This window comes from Giardia intestinalis, chromosome 3 (genome assembly GCF_000002435.2).
Source record: "Giardia intestinalis strain WB C6 chromosome 3, whole genome shotgun sequence".
Classification (NCBI taxonomy): domain Eukaryota; phylum Fornicata; order Diplomonadida; family Hexamitidae; genus Giardia; species Giardia duodenalis.
Genome location: NC_051858.1, coordinates 1560256 through 1579243, shown reverse-complemented (window position 1 = coordinate 1579243; position 18988 = coordinate 1560256). Strand labels below are relative to the sequence as shown.

The 18988-nt window shown below is 48.5% G+C and overlaps 10 protein-coding genes across 10 annotated transcripts; 6 read left to right on the top strand and 4 right to left on the bottom strand.

The window, feature by feature from the left end:
- Positions 1–73: 73 nt before the first annotated feature.
- Positions 74–2236, top strand: GL50803_005987 (Lipase; the record flags this gene model as incomplete). Its single annotated transcript, XM_001710236.1, has 1 exon — positions 74–2236. The coding sequence occupies one exon, from the start codon at positions 74–76 to the stop codon at positions 2234–2236; it is 2163 nt and encodes a 720-aa protein (XP_001710288.1).
- GL50803_005988 (uncharacterized protein) lies at positions 2229–2939 on the top strand (the record flags this gene model as incomplete). The annotated part of the gene is made up of 1 exon (XM_038046180.1): positions 2229–2939. One exon carries the CDS (start codon positions 2229–2231, stop codon positions 2937–2939), a length of 711 nt encoding a protein of 236 aa, XP_037901873.1.
- Positions 2940–3029: 90 nt separating this feature from the next.
- On the top strand, positions 3030–3665 carry GL50803_0023888 (putative FixW protein; the record flags this gene model as incomplete). Its single annotated transcript, XM_001710235.1, has 1 exon — positions 3030–3665. One exon carries the CDS (start codon positions 3030–3032, stop codon positions 3663–3665), a length of 636 nt encoding a protein of 211 aa, XP_001710287.1.
- A 58-nt stretch (positions 3666–3723) lies between these two features.
- On the top strand, positions 3724–6207 carry GL50803_0086520 (uncharacterized protein; the record flags this gene model as incomplete). The annotated part of the gene is made up of 1 exon (XM_038046372.1): positions 3724–6207. The coding sequence occupies one exon, from the start codon at positions 3724–3726 to the stop codon at positions 6205–6207; it is 2484 nt and encodes an 827-aa protein (XP_037901872.1).
- GL50803_0033689 (Dipeptidyl-peptidase III) lies at positions 6208–8313 on the bottom strand (the record flags this gene model as incomplete). The annotated part of the gene is made up of 1 exon (XM_001710234.1): positions 6208–8313. The coding sequence occupies one exon, from the start codon at positions 8311–8313 to the stop codon at positions 6208–6210; it is 2106 nt and encodes a 701-aa protein (XP_001710286.1).
- Positions 8314–8346: 33 nt separating this feature from the next.
- On the bottom strand, positions 8347–8682 carry GL50803_0019271 (uncharacterized protein; the record flags this gene model as incomplete). The annotated part of the gene is made up of 1 exon (XM_001710233.1): positions 8347–8682. One exon carries the CDS (start codon positions 8680–8682, stop codon positions 8347–8349), a length of 336 nt encoding a protein of 111 aa, XP_001710285.1.
- Positions 8639–11758, bottom strand: GL50803_0015134 (Kinesin-6; the record flags this gene model as incomplete). The annotated part of the gene is made up of 1 exon (XM_001710232.1): positions 8639–11758. One exon carries the CDS (start codon positions 11756–11758, stop codon positions 8639–8641), a length of 3120 nt encoding a protein of 1039 aa, XP_001710284.1.
- An 89-nt stretch (positions 11759–11847) lies between these two features.
- Positions 11848–14409, top strand: GL50803_0010161 (uncharacterized protein; the record flags this gene model as incomplete). The annotated part of the gene is made up of 1 exon (XM_001710230.1): positions 11848–14409. The coding sequence occupies one exon, from the start codon at positions 11848–11850 to the stop codon at positions 14407–14409; it is 2562 nt and encodes an 853-aa protein (XP_001710282.1).
- Positions 14410–14577: 168 nt separating this feature from the next.
- On the top strand, positions 14578–16164 carry GL50803_0010162 (uncharacterized protein; the record flags this gene model as incomplete). The annotated part of the gene is made up of 1 exon (XM_001710229.1): positions 14578–16164. The coding sequence occupies one exon, from the start codon at positions 14578–14580 to the stop codon at positions 16162–16164; it is 1587 nt and encodes a 528-aa protein (XP_001710281.1).
- Positions 16165–16230: 66 nt separating this feature from the next.
- Positions 16231–18939, bottom strand: GL50803_0086511 (Acyl-CoA synthetase; the record flags this gene model as incomplete). The annotated part of the gene is made up of 1 exon (XM_001710227.2): positions 16231–18939. One exon carries the CDS (start codon positions 18937–18939, stop codon positions 16231–16233), a length of 2709 nt encoding a protein of 902 aa, XP_001710279.2.
- Positions 18940–18988: the final 49 nt, after the last annotated feature.

The following is an 18988-nucleotide window of genomic DNA, read 5'->3' as shown; positions in this document are numbered from 1 at the left end:
CAGCGCGAAGAGAGAAGACAGTTTTTATAAATCTTTGAGCAAACTAAGTTGACGAACTGTAGATCAGTGGACAATGCTCCATCTTGGAATATCCTTCACCGACGTTTATCATATGCTAGCCTCATTCATTAATAACGCGGTTCACGGAAATCTGGAGATACACCTGAGCACGTGTCTGGCTTTAAGTAAGCTGGCCAGAGATATGGAGCAATTAAGAGGTAAGCCTTTGAGCAACTCTCCACATTCACGCATCGATGATATTTACTTTCTATCGACCCTCCTGCATTTCTGTAGAGTGTCGTTCGCCATGTACGGGTGCGTAGGTACAAAGTATAATCTAGGGTACCGTAGGAATTACATACCAGCATATAATACTCGCACTAGACTGAGATTGATTGGTTGGCGTCTCCTACAATCTGCAGTTTGCGCCGCACCAACAATAGAGAGGATGACAAGTAAGTGTGGCAGAACCATATATCCGTCTGTAGACTACTGGGCGGAAAGTGAGCTGAAGGAAGAAAGCCTGGAGGATTTTCTTCCAGCTACTCCAAGCTGCACTCGAAGACTTACAATGGAGCTCAATATAGATGATCACCAACGAATATTAGATATAGAAAGGAAACGACTGACGGCTACAAACAACAAGAAGCATACAGAGCATGCCCAAGCCGACAGTGAGCAGATAATTCATGCAGTAGAAGACCCCAATATCCAGGATCATGAGTTTATAGGCAACAGTGGGCGTGCATGTGGTATACGTTATGATTGGCATGGCAGTAGCAATGCACGCGAGAAGACCCACTGTCAATCCAGTACTCAGTCAGAATACATCCACGGCTGCCCCCAGGATTGGCCTCTGAGTACCGAAAGGCTTCATAGAGCCTTCAGTATGGATTACATAAATACAGCAACACATCACCAAGTCAGTGAGTACTTGGCGGAGTGCGACAACGATCTATATGCTTTTATAACAGAAATGGGAGTAACAGCTGACCAGATACTTTTGTTTTACGTGACAAACCAGGCCTTCGAAACTCATCATTGCCTATATGTAGATCCATACAGGCGCGAAGTGGTTGTTGCGGTCCGGGGGACAATGTCTCTTGGTGACATAAAGGTCGATCTTACAGTAGGATATACTCGAGTGACGCGACCACCACCCGCCTATGATGACCTGATATGCAGTTGTTTGTATCCATCAATTAGTAGTCAATCTGCAATCTCGACGAACAAAACCACGTCTGTATCCACCTGCAATCGAAAAATACCCAAAAGGCTCCGTAACAAGCTATTCAAGGATCACATAGTAGATTATACCGACAAGAGCATGGAGAATGGGATGTATGCACATCAGGGAATCTACCTAGCAAGCAGCAGCCTCTTCTATACAATCAAACCATATATTGAACAGCTGTTTTCAATCGTAAAGGACCGGCACAGCTTCACTACTTACTTCCGAAATGAGAGCATCTTGAACGATACAGCAGACTGGCCATATACCTTTATTTTTACCGGCCACAGCTTGGGCGCCGGAGTAGCCGCCTTATTGGGCTACTTCTTCCGGCCACTACTCGGGGATAGGGTACGGGTTTATGGCTTTGGAGCCCCACCAACAGTGTCTTTGCCGCTGTCTAGGGAGCTGGGGATGTATTCATATCAAGTCGCTCTTGAGTGCGATGTGGTTTGCCGCTTATCTTTGAGCGCCATCCAGACCACACTGTGGCGTGCATCCTTGCGTGATGAAATACAAAAAAGAGGATTGGTTGATAGACTAATGACTATGTTAGAGTATACTAATGACTCCGCGAGACTGCCAGAATACAGTGGAGGCGTAAGTGCATCCTCTCAATCGCTCTTGCATGAGTTGTCTGACGAGGATCTTCTGCAGCTGTATATTAACAAGCTATCCAGACCGTCGTTTGAGAAGACCCTCACCCTCCATACCCCGGGATCTCTCTTGATTCTCGAGCTTCTGCATGCACAAGCTTCGCCCCCGTGCCCGCGATCGCTTGCTGATATTAATAACTTATGTGCAGGCAAGGGGGTATTCGATCTAAGAGGGCAACGCTTTGCACAGCTTTATGAAGGAAACTCTGCGTCTATTGAAGAGCTGATCATCACAAAGGATATGTGGGCTCAGCACCTTATGTACTTCGAATACCTACTATTGGTATATTATGGCCTGTTTCCCACGTCTGACCATTCTAACCTATCGACGATCCAAATAAATGATTGAGACGTTCCTTGGAATAAGCTCCATCGAGGCCAACAGGCCGTTGACAGTGGCTGAGCTTAAGAAGAGGACAGAAAGGGAGACCGGTATTCCGTCTTCGGCCTGCACGATATACCGTCTCAAGCGGATATCTCGCAACGGACCCCTTACTCCATACTCCCTTACTCCGTGTACAAAGATCTGCGCAATAGTCCCATCTCAGGCAACTCGGCTGAGTGTGGGTGTGTTGAATGCGCTTTCGCAGTCCCTCTCCACGCACGTCAAGGCAGTCGAACCTGAGCCAACAAATAACGTAGAGAACGCCTCTTCCTCCTTGTCAATAATGCATCGCAAGGAGCAGGAGAAGCAGTCAGGGGATACCTTTATCACTGCAAGAGGCCTGTCTCTTGAGGATGGGGTACAGAGGTGTATGGTGGCTAAGGACCTTTTTGCTCTCTGCGATGCATTTCGCTTGAGGTATATAATTGCCAAGGAGACACATGAAACAGTAGTTAGAATGCTGGAGTCATTGAAAGAGCAGTTAGAAATGGCCACGCGAGGCCCACGAACGGACTTCGAAGCCAACCTTCTTCAGCACGTGCGCAAAAACATAGTCACATCTGTTAGTGAAAGAAAGAGTGCGTTGCTTGTGGCACTGGAGACGGAAGTAGCAGAGGAGGAGCTGATGGAAATACAATTTGCTAGTCTCTCCAATATGTACCGCTGAGAACCTTATTGGGCATCCCAAAAGTACATGCACCAAAGGCCCTGCTTTATCCGCTTGCCATTCCTTTCAAAAAATCAATAAAAGCTTGAGATGGGGCATTGGCTCGTCGATGCCATCAAGGCCTTTGTCCTCAGGATCTACGCGGTGATCTATGCTTTTGTGATGGGCAAGAAGCCAGCTTTGGGAAGCAATCATGATGGGGCTACAGGAGCACAGTCGAGTCCGTCCAAGAAAAAAATAGGAACCTTTGATCCGATGGCCTCTGCTCGGCTTCCTGTCAACCTGCAAAAATTGACGTACATCAACAAAGTATCTGAGTACCAATATGGCCAACCCATTATGATCGAAAAGTTTGCCACGTGGTGCCCCCCTTGCCGCGCGATGATTCCTCATCTCTCCAAAATGGCTAAGAAGTATAAGAATGTATACATTCTCAGCGTTTCTGATGAAGACGAGGCGACAGTTAGAAGTTTCGCCTCGAAGATTCCAGCTACAAAGGACTACAACCTTGCAGTAGATTCGTCGGGCGACGTCAAGGCACTAGCATCCCGGGAGAACATTAACGGCATCCCTCATGCATTTATTTATGATGGATCGGGAGCTTTGAAATATTCTGGCCATCCTAGTCAATGCGACAGTATCTTAAAGCTTCTCAATGATTCGTACAAAGCGGGAGCATCGCACGGAGGAGACTCTACATTTACAGGGGCTTCTAGAAAGTTGTGATAAGTAAACTCGACCTTTGCTACCCATTGGACCCCTTGGTTACGAGGGCATGGAAAAAATGCTGACGTCTGTTCGTCAGGCAGCAGAAGAGCTCTTGAATCTAGTCGAACCTACCATTAAAGACAGCCTGGATTCCTTTTCACTGCTCGACACTGTTGTCGATGCACAGACGCAATCACCTAGGTCATTCTATGCGTATCTTCTACTCAACGAAAAGTGCGATCTGACTGTTCCTTTGAAAGCAGACAATGAGTACATGCCTCCCGTGCTTGCAAACATACTTTTCTCGACTTTGTCTAAGGAAATAGACGAGATTTTGGATGACACGTCGTTCCTCTGGCCCGTTGCTGTCGACTTTCTACACTCCTTTGTGGAATCATGTCAGATTCCTCTGGGGATTTTTCAGACCAATCACAGAGCTCGGCATGGTTCTTCTCTAGAGCGCCATACCTCGCTGTTTAAATCTCAGCAGTCTTTATCCGAGTATTTGCATCGGATCAGAAGCCACAGCGTCCAGAGCAGATGGTTCTTGATACTATTCCAAACCTGCTCGACATTTCGGTGGATTTTGGGGATGGTTATTTCTGCCTTTCTGCTAGGCAGCGCTGAGGAGAGCGTGCATCAGATGGGAGCAATCTCAAACAATCCATCAATCCATTGTGATTTTACTGGGATTGAATTCTATTCGTTTAAAGAGCTCGAAGAGCGGTTCTGTCAGACCTGTATTACCAAACACAGGGCTTCATCACAGGCTCGGCGAGCGATGAGTAGACGAGCAGCCAGGTCTGCACGATGTTCTCAAACTCTGACAGAAAGCGCACGGGTTAGTCGAGCGCAGTCAACCGTGCAAACACCTGCTGTGAAGTCTCGTGCTAGCTCGCCTCAATCGTTGGAAAGAAGTAGAGCGAACTCAGTGGCCCGCCAACTTTACCCAGATTCCAGCTTCACTACTAATGATTTAGAATGTAACGAAAATCAGATTTACTCCACTAGACTTCAATTAACCCTCACACCACAGCCCTCCGATCTATCCTTGAGCCTTGCAGAACTATTGCACGCACTGGAACGGAAGGCAAAGAAGCAGGGCTACTTGTCCATACTGAAGTCAGGATTTCAGAGCATACTGTCCAGTGCACCGAGAGAGCAGCAATGGAAGCTCCCACCTATCACCCTATTCTCTGTGTTTGAGCCCTTCTGCAATCTGTGCATGGATGGGGAGCAGCGACCATACTCAGAGTCCTCGCACCTAACTTACTTGATCATGAAACGATTAGAAATTCAATCGGAAGAGTGCTGGACATGGAAGGCACGCACCCTCAATTTCAATCCAGACTGTGATAAAGTATTACTTACCATGGCGGCAACGAGATATTATGACAGGTTTGGGGAGTATCTGTATGCCATGGATAGAAAGCTAGCCAAGTTCAACCTGGCTCCAGCGTTGCTTGGACCTGTATTTTACGGATACAGATTCTTTATAGACAGGAGTCTGATTGTGGAGAAGCTCAGACACTGGAATACCATCAATCTATCCAAGCTCATAAAGACTACAAACATAGATGGCACCCAATCTAGCGACATGGCTCTATTTGCCTCATCAGGATCCAAGAAACGTGTCCATCGGCAAGTCCCCCTAGAGTTTGTATTTCTGCAGCTACTTCTCACTGTGTTTCAGCAATGGAAAGAGCTGAAAAGCGCCCTTTTTGATAGTCTATCCACGGGGGCAGAAAAGGCATTTATCCAGGAGTTTGAGCACGCCATTCTTTTACATACACTCACCCCAATAGAGGTCTTTATACGTTCCGCTATAGAAATGTGTCCTCTACTACAACAGCACATACCAACACTGGTTCTATTGAGCAACGCTATAGAAGCCCTAGAGCAACGCTTTCTTAGCCACGGAGTGGCTGTCAGAGAGGGCATGCTCTCCATCAAAGCCTACATTCTGGAGTTGATTGAAGCCCAGCTGGAGGCTATTTACGGTGATTTCCAGGTTCTCTTAAAGCTTAAGTACAACCAAATCCACTCCCGTCATGGTATTAGAAAGAAAACAAATCATGCACAATCTTTTATCGACATGATTGCACAGCCAGAGGCCTACGCTATGGGTTGTCTCTTTGAGACTATCCTGTCTCTCCAACTAGGTGTTGGCCTAGAGACATCGGACCCCATTTTGCACGAATACATCAATAGAATAATCCACTTGCTAAAGCAGACACTTAACGCATTCTTCGAGTACAGCAGGATGTCTGCGCAACTCACCCTTTCTTCTGAAATAGATCAGATTATCAGACAGCTATCTGAGTGTCATATCTTGTGCACTCTAATGAGTGTGAGCGCCGCTTACTCAGATACGGATGGCTACATAGCCACTGCAGTCAAGCAGCGCACCAGGGACCTGTTTGCCAAGCTCTGTACTGTACTGGCAGAGAAGGGTGTCACAGCTAAAGCTGATCAACTAGAGTATCTCCGCGCTTTGAAAAGAAGCCACATGATTCACAAGCAGTTGCTGATTAAGCTCGAGAATATAGACACTGTATAGTCAGTTAGCAGAGGAAACAAGGATGTTGTTACAAAGCCCGACAGCAACATCCAATGGTGTGGGATCATCAAGCGCACATGTGTCAGCAAGTGTGTATCTCAATGCACCATCCTGTTGTGTGACAGTCTTGATCATCGAATCGCAATACAGTGCGCTTGGACGTTTGATGCTGCAAACATACTCCCTTCTCTTCAGCCATTCAGGTGACATATGAGTCATTTCCTTGAAGAACTTTTGAGCGGCCTCCACGTTAGCAGAAGCCTTGTAGGTTGCAATATGTAATAATAGCTTTTTGCATGCACTGACTATAGTGCTTATTTCTGATTCAATAATATGAACCAGTAGCGACATCAGATTACCGTTCGAATCACACGCTTCCACCAACTTAATAGAGTTAGGGGCCCACTTCAGACAGGCCTGGAGTATGCAAAAACGCCCTTGTGCGTGTGCTTGGAGCCAGGTGTTAGTGGCAGGATTGTAGAGGGGAAGATTTGTGAAGGCATGACATATCATTTCGTACATTAGCGCAAGTCTCATGGTGTTAAAACGCATTGGAGCAATATTGAATATACGCAGTACTATCTCCTCTGTGCAGAGGCACATTGACGTCGTCTCTGCTTTGCACTCCTCGAAGGCATTGCTCATTGCTCCAAAGACGCTTGAGTACGTCTCTCCATCCTTGTAGCATGTTGTTAGCTTCCCTCCATTCTCATCTAGAGGATTCAAAATCCCGTTCTGCAGATCGCTCTCCTGTAGGAGCTTTGTTGTCCCATGTCCGAAGAGTTCGTGGAGTGCGACGTTTAAGAACATCGCTGTACTGAGATCCTTGCTATATGCTTCTCTATGTTCTTGTGGAACAAAGTCAATGAGGATCCTTGCTGGGCCTGCTTTCATCAGTACATTGTGGAGCGTAACGTTTTTGAAGCCAATATCTCTACGCGTGTCATCGTAATTGGGTATGTTTATGCCTATTGGGCTAAATGTATTAAGGAAACATAGAATGTTGATAGCGTTGTAGACGGGCGGGATAAACTTGTCTCTCTCCAGGGCACGTGGGTAAGGAAGAAGGGGGAGTATCTCTGAGGCACGCTCCACCAAGTTGTGCAGGGCCTTGGAGACATCGGGGTCGACACATGCGACGAAGGCCTCATACTCGGCGCGAACACCGCTGGGGTCGCGGTACGTCTCCACGAAGCCTTGGTACGTTTCAACAGTGACGTCCTTATCCTGGACCCAGTGCTCCGAGTATCTCTTGTGGAGGTCGCAGTCCCCTGTCCTGTAGTGCTCGACGAGGGCATCAAGCATCTTCCTCTGCGAGTCGTTGTCGGCGAAGTCTCGCGCCTTCTTGAGCCAGTAGCATGCCTTGGCCAGCTCTGCAGACCCTCGTCCGCGGGTCACGTGAACCTCCTTGCCGTTGCAAACTCCTATTGGCTCACCCCTCTCTGCAACCTCAACGGAGGCGAGGGAGATCTCGTACCAGGTGTCGTGGCGTATCACATGAGAGTTTTCATGCATCATCTTCTTCGCCGTCATCAGATCGTTGATCTGCTTGGCCTCGCTCTCTGAGAAGTCCGCCGGCTGGTAGTATGCTGTGCATCCCGCTGGGTGGAAGCCAAGCGAAAGCTGCTCGGGCGCTGTATCGTACATTCCGTCCCTCGCTGTATAGAAAGCATCAACGAGCCCTGTTCCCTTGTGTGTTGACTCTCCCAGAAGCTTGACCACGACTTCTAAGCTCTCCTTAGTGCAGCGTGGGATGAATTTCGTATCCCCTAGACCGAGATACTCAGAGCAATTGAAGTAAAAGTGTCCAGCGTAGTCGTGCAGATACTGGAGTGTTTCGCGGTTATCTACCCCAACTGCAGTTTCAACAGTCTTCAGTGCGGCTCCCCTGTCAGGCGCCTCTATGTGGATCTTCAAGTACTCCGCAAGGAACGCGTGGATGCGGCGCGTGTGCTGGGAGCATTGATCGAAGAGGACGGGGGCTCCAGCAAAGGCGGCGAGGGAGAGGAACGTAGCATACTGCTGCTGTCGTTCAGTGAGCTTAGCGAAGCTCTGCGATGGCTTCAGGTTGACCGTGAAAGCTCCAGATGGGCATTCGTTAGGCATTAGAAAAATTGAATAATTCACAGTAAAAGCTAGCTATAGATTAAGGATCTTCTTTAACTCTGGATACGCTCGTTTCTGGACACCTATGCAAAGAATAACCTCGCAGCCAAGCTTCCGCCAAAGCTCCCGGGCCAAGAGCCTAAGATCTGTCTCGCACCTGCTTCCAAATAGAATGGTGGTTTCCGGCTGAGATCCAACAGAAACAACACGAATCACATGACTGATTTTACCCGTCTCCGAGATGGTCACTAGCGCGCTGTCTATATGCTGCTGCACATATAGCTCCCCTATAGAAGTCTTGATACTAGTAACCCCCAATCTTTGCTTAGTTGCACCGTGGTCCGGGCCAATCGTCTGTGGTGCGATCATTTTTCATTTTTAATTTAGTAAAGAATACTCCCCAGTCCTCGCTACTCCCCACAAGTTGGCGACACTTTTCCATTGTTGCTGGAAACAGACACTGAAATCGCTGAAGCGCACCCAGAACGGAATCGATGTTGAGGAGCTTAGCCGCCATGACCTCGAATGCCAGGGGGTTCAGCGTCCTGATGCATAGCTCACAAAAGTCATAGTTACCTAGCTTCTCCTGGCGAACAAGAGTGGGTGAGAGCTTGTCCCAGCCGCAAAGAATTTGTTCATATTCCTCAACACTGGGAACGCTACATCGTTGAAGCTCAAGCAGAACTTCATAGACCTGCTGAATGCAAGTAAACTTCCGTTTGCCAGGAAAATCCTCTACAAGGAGTTCCAGGAGCGCCGTACAGCCTCTTTGAGTATGAGCATGTATTGGCATTGGATACGCTGCACACTTGTCCAAGAATCCCCTGGCAAACGCAAACATGCTTTTCTTATCACATTGGACCTCCTGCGAAAAGAATATTCTCAATGCAACTGCATACGAAGATTCGTTAGACTCTGGTTCATTGGACTTAGTACCTGTGTTCTGATCATATAACATTCGTAATGCAATGGCTGTACAGATGTATCGTCCCTCCGTCAGCGATAGTGCAATGCATTTAGCAGACATGATTATGAGTGCAATTCTATAGGGCGTCCCCAAACTGTCGAGAACGTGTTGTAGGATCTCGCCTCTGTCATGCAAGAAGCAGGACTGCAGGAGGACATCAAACGAGCAGCTATTGAGCAAGTCTAGGCATGATTTGAGCACATGGTCCGACAAGTGGGAAGTCACCAAGGGTTCCAATTTGGCTTTCATTGTCTGAAAGACACATCCTACACACATCGGCATATCAAGCTCTATTAGTATTGATATAAGATGCTGCCTATCAGAGTCCCTTCCAGGCACATTGCGACCCACTGAGGAAGAACACACCAGATCAACTTCTTCTGCTACAAAGGCACGTAGGATTGCTGCCCCAAACTCGTCGTCAATTACAGAGCAGATTTCTACAAATTCTCTCACAAGATCCTTGCCGTCGGGAGCTTGCTCTAGTATAACATTTTCTGGACTGTATTCGAATAAGGTGGTTAATGTTTTAATGAACAGCTGTGCATCCAGTGTTTTCGGTGCAATCCGCATCAATCTGTGAAGCGGGAAGAACCCGTCTTGATCCTTCTCGGTCGCCAGAGGTGGTGACACCCTAAGCAAGGGTTCTACAACGGACAGAAAATCGTGTGAGATCGCATGTACTAAAAGCGTCTCTCCACCTACACGGATTCGCAAAACGGAAACAATGCAAATCCACTTGTAGGACGCTTTGAGGACGTCATTCATATTTGCAAGAATGGTACAAAAAGTAGAAGGGTCCCTACTCTCAATCCTTTCGTACAGCTCTGAAAGGGACGCGTTTATCTCTTTGACTGTCCGATTAAATGTCTCTGTAGGAATATATTCCCTGATATTGAGTGACAGAAGACGCTGGATTTCCTCAGCCTGTGGATCTGCTACGATAAACGAAAGTTTCTTACGCACATCTTGCACGGGTGTTTCAGATACCGAAGATGATAAGGTGCTGACGGATTCCTCCTGACCAGTTGTGCACCGAGCGACTTCATAGCATAGAGCCTCGTCACTGAGGGTGCTGTCTAATGCGCAAGCTAGGATTGCAAGTTGTTTAGAAGAGATAGCAGCTTGACCACTGGTATAAAGAGTCTTGATAAGAGACCGAAGCTCGCTAATACAAAGCGCAGTGGAAGAATCTTTATAGATACTAGTGGTTCTCAGCTGATAAATATCCAGGTCTTGCTCGGTAGAAATGCAAGAGTCAGCAGAAGAAGCTGTAGTGCCTGGCACAACGTTTTCACTGAGGACAGACTCCGATTGCATTGGCGACGTCCTCACGTGTGCTGCTCTTGTGGCAAACTTAAGTGTAGATAGGCTCTCATGTAAGGAGTACAGGTCTGGATTGAAATGTACTAGAATCGCGGTTATAGAATCACCGCTCAGACAGTTCTGGAGTATGCGGGTCAGCAAAGAGTCTCTGTATGAAATGTGCTTGCAAGGAGAAAGCAAGGCATAGGAGTTTTTGCTTAAAAGCGTGGTGTACTCCGCAGGCTTGTGGCTGCAGTCAGTTGAAAGCTGGTTGATTATTTTACCCAGTGCCAGCAGGGATGTATTGATGTATTTTGACTCAGTGAGACGCTCGCCTTCAGCCCGAGTCCGGAGTATAGACTCAGAGCCGGCCAGGTCTGCAATATGGAGCTTCGAACTACGCTGGTGCAGTAGGTTGGGGGCCTCAGTAGTCCTGAATGTGTAGTTAATGGTTATAATTAAGATTGTATGAGATCTAGATGAGTGCTGGTTAATTCTGTTACTGGCCACGACTTTGTTTGAATTGGCTCTTTCTAATACTTGTTGCGCCTGCTGAGGGGATGTTATGGGAAGTTTTGTCAATCCACTTATCTCTACTCGGGTTCTCTCAGTGGGCGGTAACGCAGAGTTTGAGCGTGAATAGACAGGCAGCGAATAGATATGCAGGTCCTGTGACGGCTCCCCTTCAGCAACGCTAGGCGCTGCTAGCAAATCTCGCAGCTTCTCCATATAAATCTCAACAAAAGAGATGCTAATAGAGTAGTTCTCAATCGTAAACGTTGGGGAATTTGATTCTTCAAAGAATTGAAACAAATAGCTGATTGTCCGGGGAATAAGGCCACGCTCTGATGAAGAGTAATGTGGGCCTGACACAGTGTATGTCTTACCGCTGAAGGTTGCTCCATAGGCTAATAGAGCGCCATTAAAACCCAACAGCACGCGCTGGATGACGTCCTTAGCAACCTTCGCAAACACATCGGCTTGCGTTGCGTGGCTATCAAAGACGTGGTCGAAGCGATAGCACTTTGTTGCAGTCCCCGGTGATGTTAGAGTAAGCGTCCTGCTGCGGGAGTCACCAGTTATAACTGCTGTCTCTTGGTCGATGATGGGCCGTATCCGGCAATAAACCTTGATGGCACAGGCACGGCTTGGGCCACCACTGTCCTCGCTCATCACTTAAAATGGATTGCATTATTTATTAAAATGTCCTTTTATTAAAATGTCCTTTTCATTTTTGTTACGCAGACAGATTGAGCTGAGATATGGGCCAACAGAGACAGGATGAGGACGGCCTAGTAGGTTTGCAGAGTGGTGGAACCAGTATGCTTCGAATGAATGCCTCCCCCAGAGCGATTCGGAACGGTCATCAACTTATCGGGGATTGGCTTGTGTTTGTGCTTGGGGGATCAGTTGTTGTGAGATCAATGGTCCCACCCTTTATGGCATCGCATACGCGAGTGGTTGCATTCCCATCAAAGCTTACTGCTATCGCGTCCCATGGGACACACTTAGTGTTCGGAGCTAGTGATGGATCCATCGGGGTCTGTTGTTTGCATGTCACAGAAGGCAGTGCCATGCTTCACCTTGCTATGGCACCTGTTGTTGTTACATCCAGTACCATCACTTCCATTTCGTGTCAGGTCAGCGCTGTCCACAGCATCATTGTCGTAACTATCACAGATCTTACAGGCTGCTTGGTGCTACTCATCAGTACGCAATCTTACTCTATCACATATCGGTATGGAGGGTCGAATCGGGAAGGCCAGATTGGTCTTCCATGGCCACAGATAGCAGAATCCTGCGTAGTTTCAATATTAGATAATAGCTCCCATACAAGTACTGTTCTGTTTGCCTTTGGAACCATTACTGGTGCTCTCTACACGTATGTTTTTGATCTTGCCAATCGAGTCATTACCCCCATTCAGACTGCTGCAATAAACGCGAGCCTTGGTGCTGAGGCGCGCTGTGCCGTCACAAGCTTATCGGCCCTCCCCGCAGACACCTCCTCAGAATTTCTGAGTGATGCTCTCTCCTCGCATGGAACGGGCTTCCTTCTTCTAGTAACGCTTCTCTACTCAAAGCCTCGTTTACTCTTTGTTGACGTACAGCTCTTGACCATTTATTCATTAACAACTTTACCATTGCACAGTGGCCAAATGATGAGCTCTATTATACTATCACCTACGTTGTTGTGCACAAGTGGAAGCGATCGCATCATCAATATGTACACAATAACCAAAAGCGATGGCCACATAGACGCGACGCACCTTCAGGTACTTGGAACGATAGAAACAGAAATCGGTCGGGGATTCGTTTCGATTGCGGGCACGACAGAGTATATCGTTGGGATAACTGGGGACGGCGCCTTGGTGGCCTACTCTCGATGCAATGATGTACAGGAGTGCAGGTTTGTTCGGTATAACATTCCAGAAAGTCACACAGGAAGAATTAGTCGGATACAGAGCCTATTTATGACTGATTCCGCAGGCTCTATAGCATCTTTGAACAATACCCTTGTGTTATCAGCGTCTTCTTCTGATTTCCGCGTCCTGGTCTCCTTTGAAACACTCCCCCTTTGTTGGTGTGTCATTCATGGCTGCTCAATCTTTGACATCCTGGCTCTAGAGCCTCGCAATCAACAGAGCTTCGCAATGGTTGGAGACGAGAACGTCCTCCGTATCATTACTGTGCCCGGATGGCTCCGAGGTCCCTTCGAAAGTGAGAGCGGATCTACGAAGTCCAATACAGACAATGTATTTGTGACAAATCCCATAGCAGGGATGCCAGCACAACTTTCGCTCACTGTTTCACCACTCTGGACAGAGAGAGAAGTAGCGACAAGTTCCTTTGTGCGACCTCCAGTCTTTGCTCTCGACGACCTGAGAAGGTTTTCCCATTTTCTGGATCTTGCAGAAGGATACAACACCTCGTCAGAGGATAGACTTCTCCATGGAACAACGCAGTTCCCTGAAATTGCAGAGTGCTGCAACTTTCCTGGGAGTAACTGCATGGGGCTGTGCCAGAGTCCAGATGGCGCCTATCTTGTGACATTATCTATTGCTGGGCGTGTTACAGAGGATACCATGGTGCTCTGGGAAGTTTATAAGCCATCTTACGATAAGTCACATAGAGCAGGAACGCAATTTCTGTTTAGAAAGATATATTCTGCCAAACCAATCTACGGTGAAAGCTATGTTGAAGCTGTGTTTCTAGATGTCACTCCTGCTAAACGCCCAGGCTGCCTTGGGTGTACATGCGTAACCGTCGCCGCCATAACAGAACAAGGGACAGTATCAGTATATAATATAGATGTAGGGACTGGAACCCACGACGTCGTCCATTTGCAGCCATTCAAATCAGCAAATAGTGCCAGGGATGAATGTGAATTCACAGATTACATAGAGGCATGGGAGCTAGGCATCCAACCACGTATCTGCGCCGGTAGCAAGTGGGTATTTATCTCCTATAAGAATACATGCTATAGATACAGTGTGAATGTCTGTGATGTACGCCAGGGAGGTATCAGACGTCTGGAGCTGAATGACCCTGTCAGCATTTCTATCGATCCACTCGTTGGAAACGTGTTAGCAATGCTGTATGACGAAGTACACAGCACTCTTTTTATTGGAACACAATCGGGCGCAATCTTCTTGGCTAAGGATGAGGGTTTAGGTTCTATGGTCAGCTTGACAACTAGTGTTGGTGAGGTGACCGCACTCTGCATTCTGCCGGTATCTCCGGCGCCAATTCTTGTTGCAGGCGACAGTGAAGGGTGCTTGTATTTCTTGAATATCTCACAGATTATTTCTAAAAACGATAAATAAAGCCCTTCACAGTACGGGCTAACTTACATTTATGGCGTTTATCTCATCATGCACTCAGTGTTCTCCAAAACCTGTCAGTAAACCCGTTGCGGATGATGGCACCTTTTGGTGATTCAAATAACTCTATGAATATAAATACGTTCTAAAATAAAAAACTTGCTTGGCTGAATGAGCACGTGTCAGCTCCATGATAACACGTCATCTATAGATCAGCAAGCATGTGTATTATCTCAGACCGTGTTGGCGCCGCCGTTTGGATTTTCAGCAAACCCCAATGGCGGGCTTTCTCCATTGTACCCGCTGTTTCCTGTAGAGGGGTCCTCTCAGGCTGCAGTGCCAGCGTGGGGCATGGCTGTTCCTTCGTTTCAACCTGTGCTGTCCTTTCCGCAGGCGGCCACACTAGATGAGATGGCTGCCCCCACTTCTGCTCCTGTCCCTGTCCAGCCTTTTAGGCAATCTGTTATTGATGCTACCGGTTCTGATCCTGCAGTGAAAGGTGCGCTGTTGTCAGAGGACTGTGCCAACAGTGGTAACGACAGAACGGGGTTTACTATTTCCAAGCCAAGCCGGTTGGAGATGAAGAAAAGAGACCGGGGCGCCGCGGCCGCTGATGCTGCAATGCTGTCTGGTAACCAGGGAAAGCAGCCAGTGAAGCGCGCACCTCGCCGGGTCTGGAGCGACGAGGAGCACTCAGCTTATCTGAGGTTTGTGCGACATAAGGCCATCAATGGTAGGATTGACGAGCGTATTCTCGCGACTATACCTAATCGGACACTGGTGCAGATAAAGCAGTATAACTACAAGTACAACATCTATCGCGATAATGGCCTGGACGTCGTGGATGACGCTTTTAGCCGTAACCCCCAGGTACTGACTGACTTCTCTAATTTCATTGGCACGATCGTTTCTAAGTACGTTGTTAATGCTAAACCTAAAATGGGAACCTTCCTTGGACTATATGATTCCATTGCATTCCAGTGGAACTTGTACCACAGCCTCAGAATCCTGGGTTCATCATCGTCTGTGTCTGCATCAACGTCTCAGAATGACTCTGGGACGATTCCTCCATTTTCCTCCGACACACTTAGAAACATATGCCTTGGAATGATAGAGCTCATTCAGAAGCCTGTTTTCCGCAATAGCTCTCTCCAGATTTTTGAGCTGGTGCGCTTCTTAACTACGTTGAGAAGATACATTAGTGGTGCAGCACATATTCAAGCGTTCAAGCACTTTATCAAGTTCCTTTCTCTTCTAACAGACGGGTTGGACCTGACGCGCTGTAATGACAAGCTTACCTCTAGAGACCTTCAGAACCTGTTCTCCCTCTGTGAGGAACCGTGCACGGCCGATGACGCCCTATACATTGCGACAACGGTGGTACCGTCTGTCTACATCAGTTTTCAGTGCACCCCAGGGGCGGACCCAGGCGCCCTGAGGGCAATTACCAACTTGGAGAGCTGCCACCTCCACATCCCCCACATCCCTTCGTCGGTCTATCAAATGTTATGCAGTGTCCTTTCCCAGATTTGCCACGAGCTGGAGCCCCGTACGTGCTTGTACCTTTCAACAACGTTTCTAGTCTACCTCCAGATTCTGAGCGGGTCTGTCGAAGAGATCATATATGAGATCTATAAGTACGGATCCCCTCGTTGCACTACCAAGACAGTCTCGGAGCAGAGCACCCTCATCCTCTGTGTAATATCCTACATCCTTTGCTTTGCTATCGTTCAGTATGAGGAGAACGAAGTCACCTAAAGCCAACGCCTCCCAATCCTGTCGTCCTCGGTATGTAAACTAATGCCCTTATTTACACCTGGAAAATCAATCGTGAGGCGTATAGAGGCAGTCACGCCCACGCCAACACCTGATGATTCCAGTCAGGGCCCTTGAGCCGCGATCCACCTGAGGGAAAACAGGAAGACCGCAGGCTGTCATGTGAGCCTTCAGCTCGTCATACTTCCAACCACCAGCGTTGCAGAACACCCACGGCTTCTGGAGCGCAGGGTCATGCCAAATGTTAATATACCTGTTGACAACAGACTCCTTATTCGCTACGCAATCCTCATTGAACTTAGCACCATACTCACCGCCCAATGTACAAATGACGTGCGTCTCGGAGATGAGCCCGATGACGGCTGCGTCCACCGCGGGACTGGAGAGAAGAGCGCGCGAAATCTCGTCATACGCAAGATCTGGAAGAATAGCGGTCGTGTCCAGGATGTCCTGAATGTCAACGACTGACCCGACCTTATACTTATTGAAAAGCTCGGCAATCTTCAGCTTCGACGGCTCATCGAACTGCGGAAGTGAAAGGTAGCGGGAGCAGTTGACCGTTGAAAGAGCAAACATGTGATCTGCCATTGCACATTTCTCGTAGCCGGCGTTGGACTGCCCGCTGATCCAGGTTGCAGAAGGATTCGGGGCTGCTTTCTTGTGCCCATGAGAGTCAACCTCTGGCGGCGCCGGATTATCCTTCGCAGCCCTTTCGCGCCTTAGGACAGCAGCATCCAGGGATCCTAGCCTATCCACGATGCACGTAGCCGTATAGTACGCATCCTCAAAGTCGTCTGCAGAGGTGGCGTTGTACCCGCCGGCCATGTCGACCAGCTCGTTGAAGACGTTGTAATTGCCTGCCAACGCGGCTGTATGGCCAGCAACTGCAGAGCTGCCTTCAGCGGTACGCGCAGCCTTGTAGATTATGACGATCTTCCCCTGACTCCTTGCCTTGGCAATCAGATAGATAAGGCGGATGCCTTCGAATGGGTTCAAGCCCTCGGAGTAGATGCCAATAACCTTCATCATTGGCTTGTAGCGCTCGAGAGAAAGAAGCTTTTCATCTGTGCAGCCAGCATCCCTGGCAATGTTCTCGTCCAGTAGCCACTCCAAGCAGTCAGTCGCAGAGAGACAGAGCTGGTTTCCAACAGAAACGCAGCAGCGCGGCCTGCAACGGTTAGCAAGATCCCCAATGCGCGAGATCATGAATGCGCCGGACTGGGCAATCAACGCACAGTTGCGGCGTCCATTTTGCTCAAGGCCAGAAGACTTGTAAGAAGCAAGGAAAACGGTGTTGATCTCGAGATGGGTGGCAGGGTCGTGAAGATACTCCAGTCTGAACGCATCGAGATGGTTCCCCTCCGCCTTCAATCTGTCTATTGTGTCAGCATCGGGTACATCGAATGAGAACTTATAGCCCACAGTATTCGGGCCGTTGATGATCATGCGGCGCTCTGTGTCGTTCCCGAATGCAGCTAGAGACCTCTTGAGTCCATCTTCGCTCTCCTTACCCGCTTCCGTCTCAGAAAAACCGCCGGACATGACAAAGACAGCCTTGGTTGCATTCAGATCAATAATTTCCTGCATCATCGCTCCAGCAGAGGCAGCTGGAATACCAACGACAGTCAGATCGACGTTGCCGAGGCCACAGGCCTTGCGGTCCTCCATCATAGCTGAAATGCTCGGATAAACCTTATTTCCAAAAATCTCCTTGGCTGTGGGATGAATGCAAACTATCTCGGGTCTCATTTCATCAGGAAGATTGAGGAACTTCTTGCAGACAACCGTCATGGGGTTGTACTCGACCTTGGTAGAAACACCCGCCAAGCAGACAGAGCGCGGGGCGAAGAGATAGCCCATCTTGTAAAGCGGCTTTGCAACTTTGTACAGGGAGATCTCGCGGGCCGGCTTCCCGAAGTTGGGATTAACGGCGACGCGGACAACGCCATCAAGGGCCAAAAGGGAGCCAGTACCCTTCTCAACGACCGTGGGATTGATCTCGCACTCCGTAACAACATATCTAGACTTGGGATTGAATCTCGAATAGTACCTGACGCATTCAGCAAGGTTAGCGAGGGGGCTCACGATGTCCTTGAAGGACCTGACCTGCGCCTTGCTCCCACGGACCTCGCCCAGCAAGAACTGTGTGACTGGAAGACGCTCTATGGCTGCAAGAGCTGGCTTAGACTCCTTGAGGTTCAAGAAGACCGGAAGGAAAACGGTGGACATGGACTGCTTCATAACGTCCCCATAGTATTCTATGGCTGTACCGCCAAGGCCAAAGCAGAGACACGGGCCAAAACTGCTGTCCTCAAAGACAGAGATCAGAAGCTCGCCGTTTGACATCCCACTGTCATAAAACTTCGCCATCTCGACAACAATGACACCCTCGAGGTTGTGGCCGGCGCTCTTGAGCTTGTTGACAAACGGCTCCAGGTCAGCCTCGATGTTCGAGCGGTCCTTGAAGAGCATGATCCCGCCGATGTCCGTCTTGTGGAGGCACCCGGGGATGTGGCACTTGATGACGTACTTCTGGTTGGGCTTCATGAAGGTCTTGATCTGGGAGGCCAGGGACGAATGCAGAGGGAAGTATCTGAACTCGGGGACCTTGATGCCGATTAGCTCGAAGAGCTCATACGCCTCGTACTCATAGAGGAGCCCGTCAGGGCGCGAGGAGGCAGAGCTCAAGATCCTCTCAATCGCCGCGGCATTTGCGTGCTCATTGAAGTGATCCGAATGGAAGTCGGATGGGAGCATTTTTAAATTCAGAAGAACTTTTTTGACATTGGTATGACAACAAAGGCAA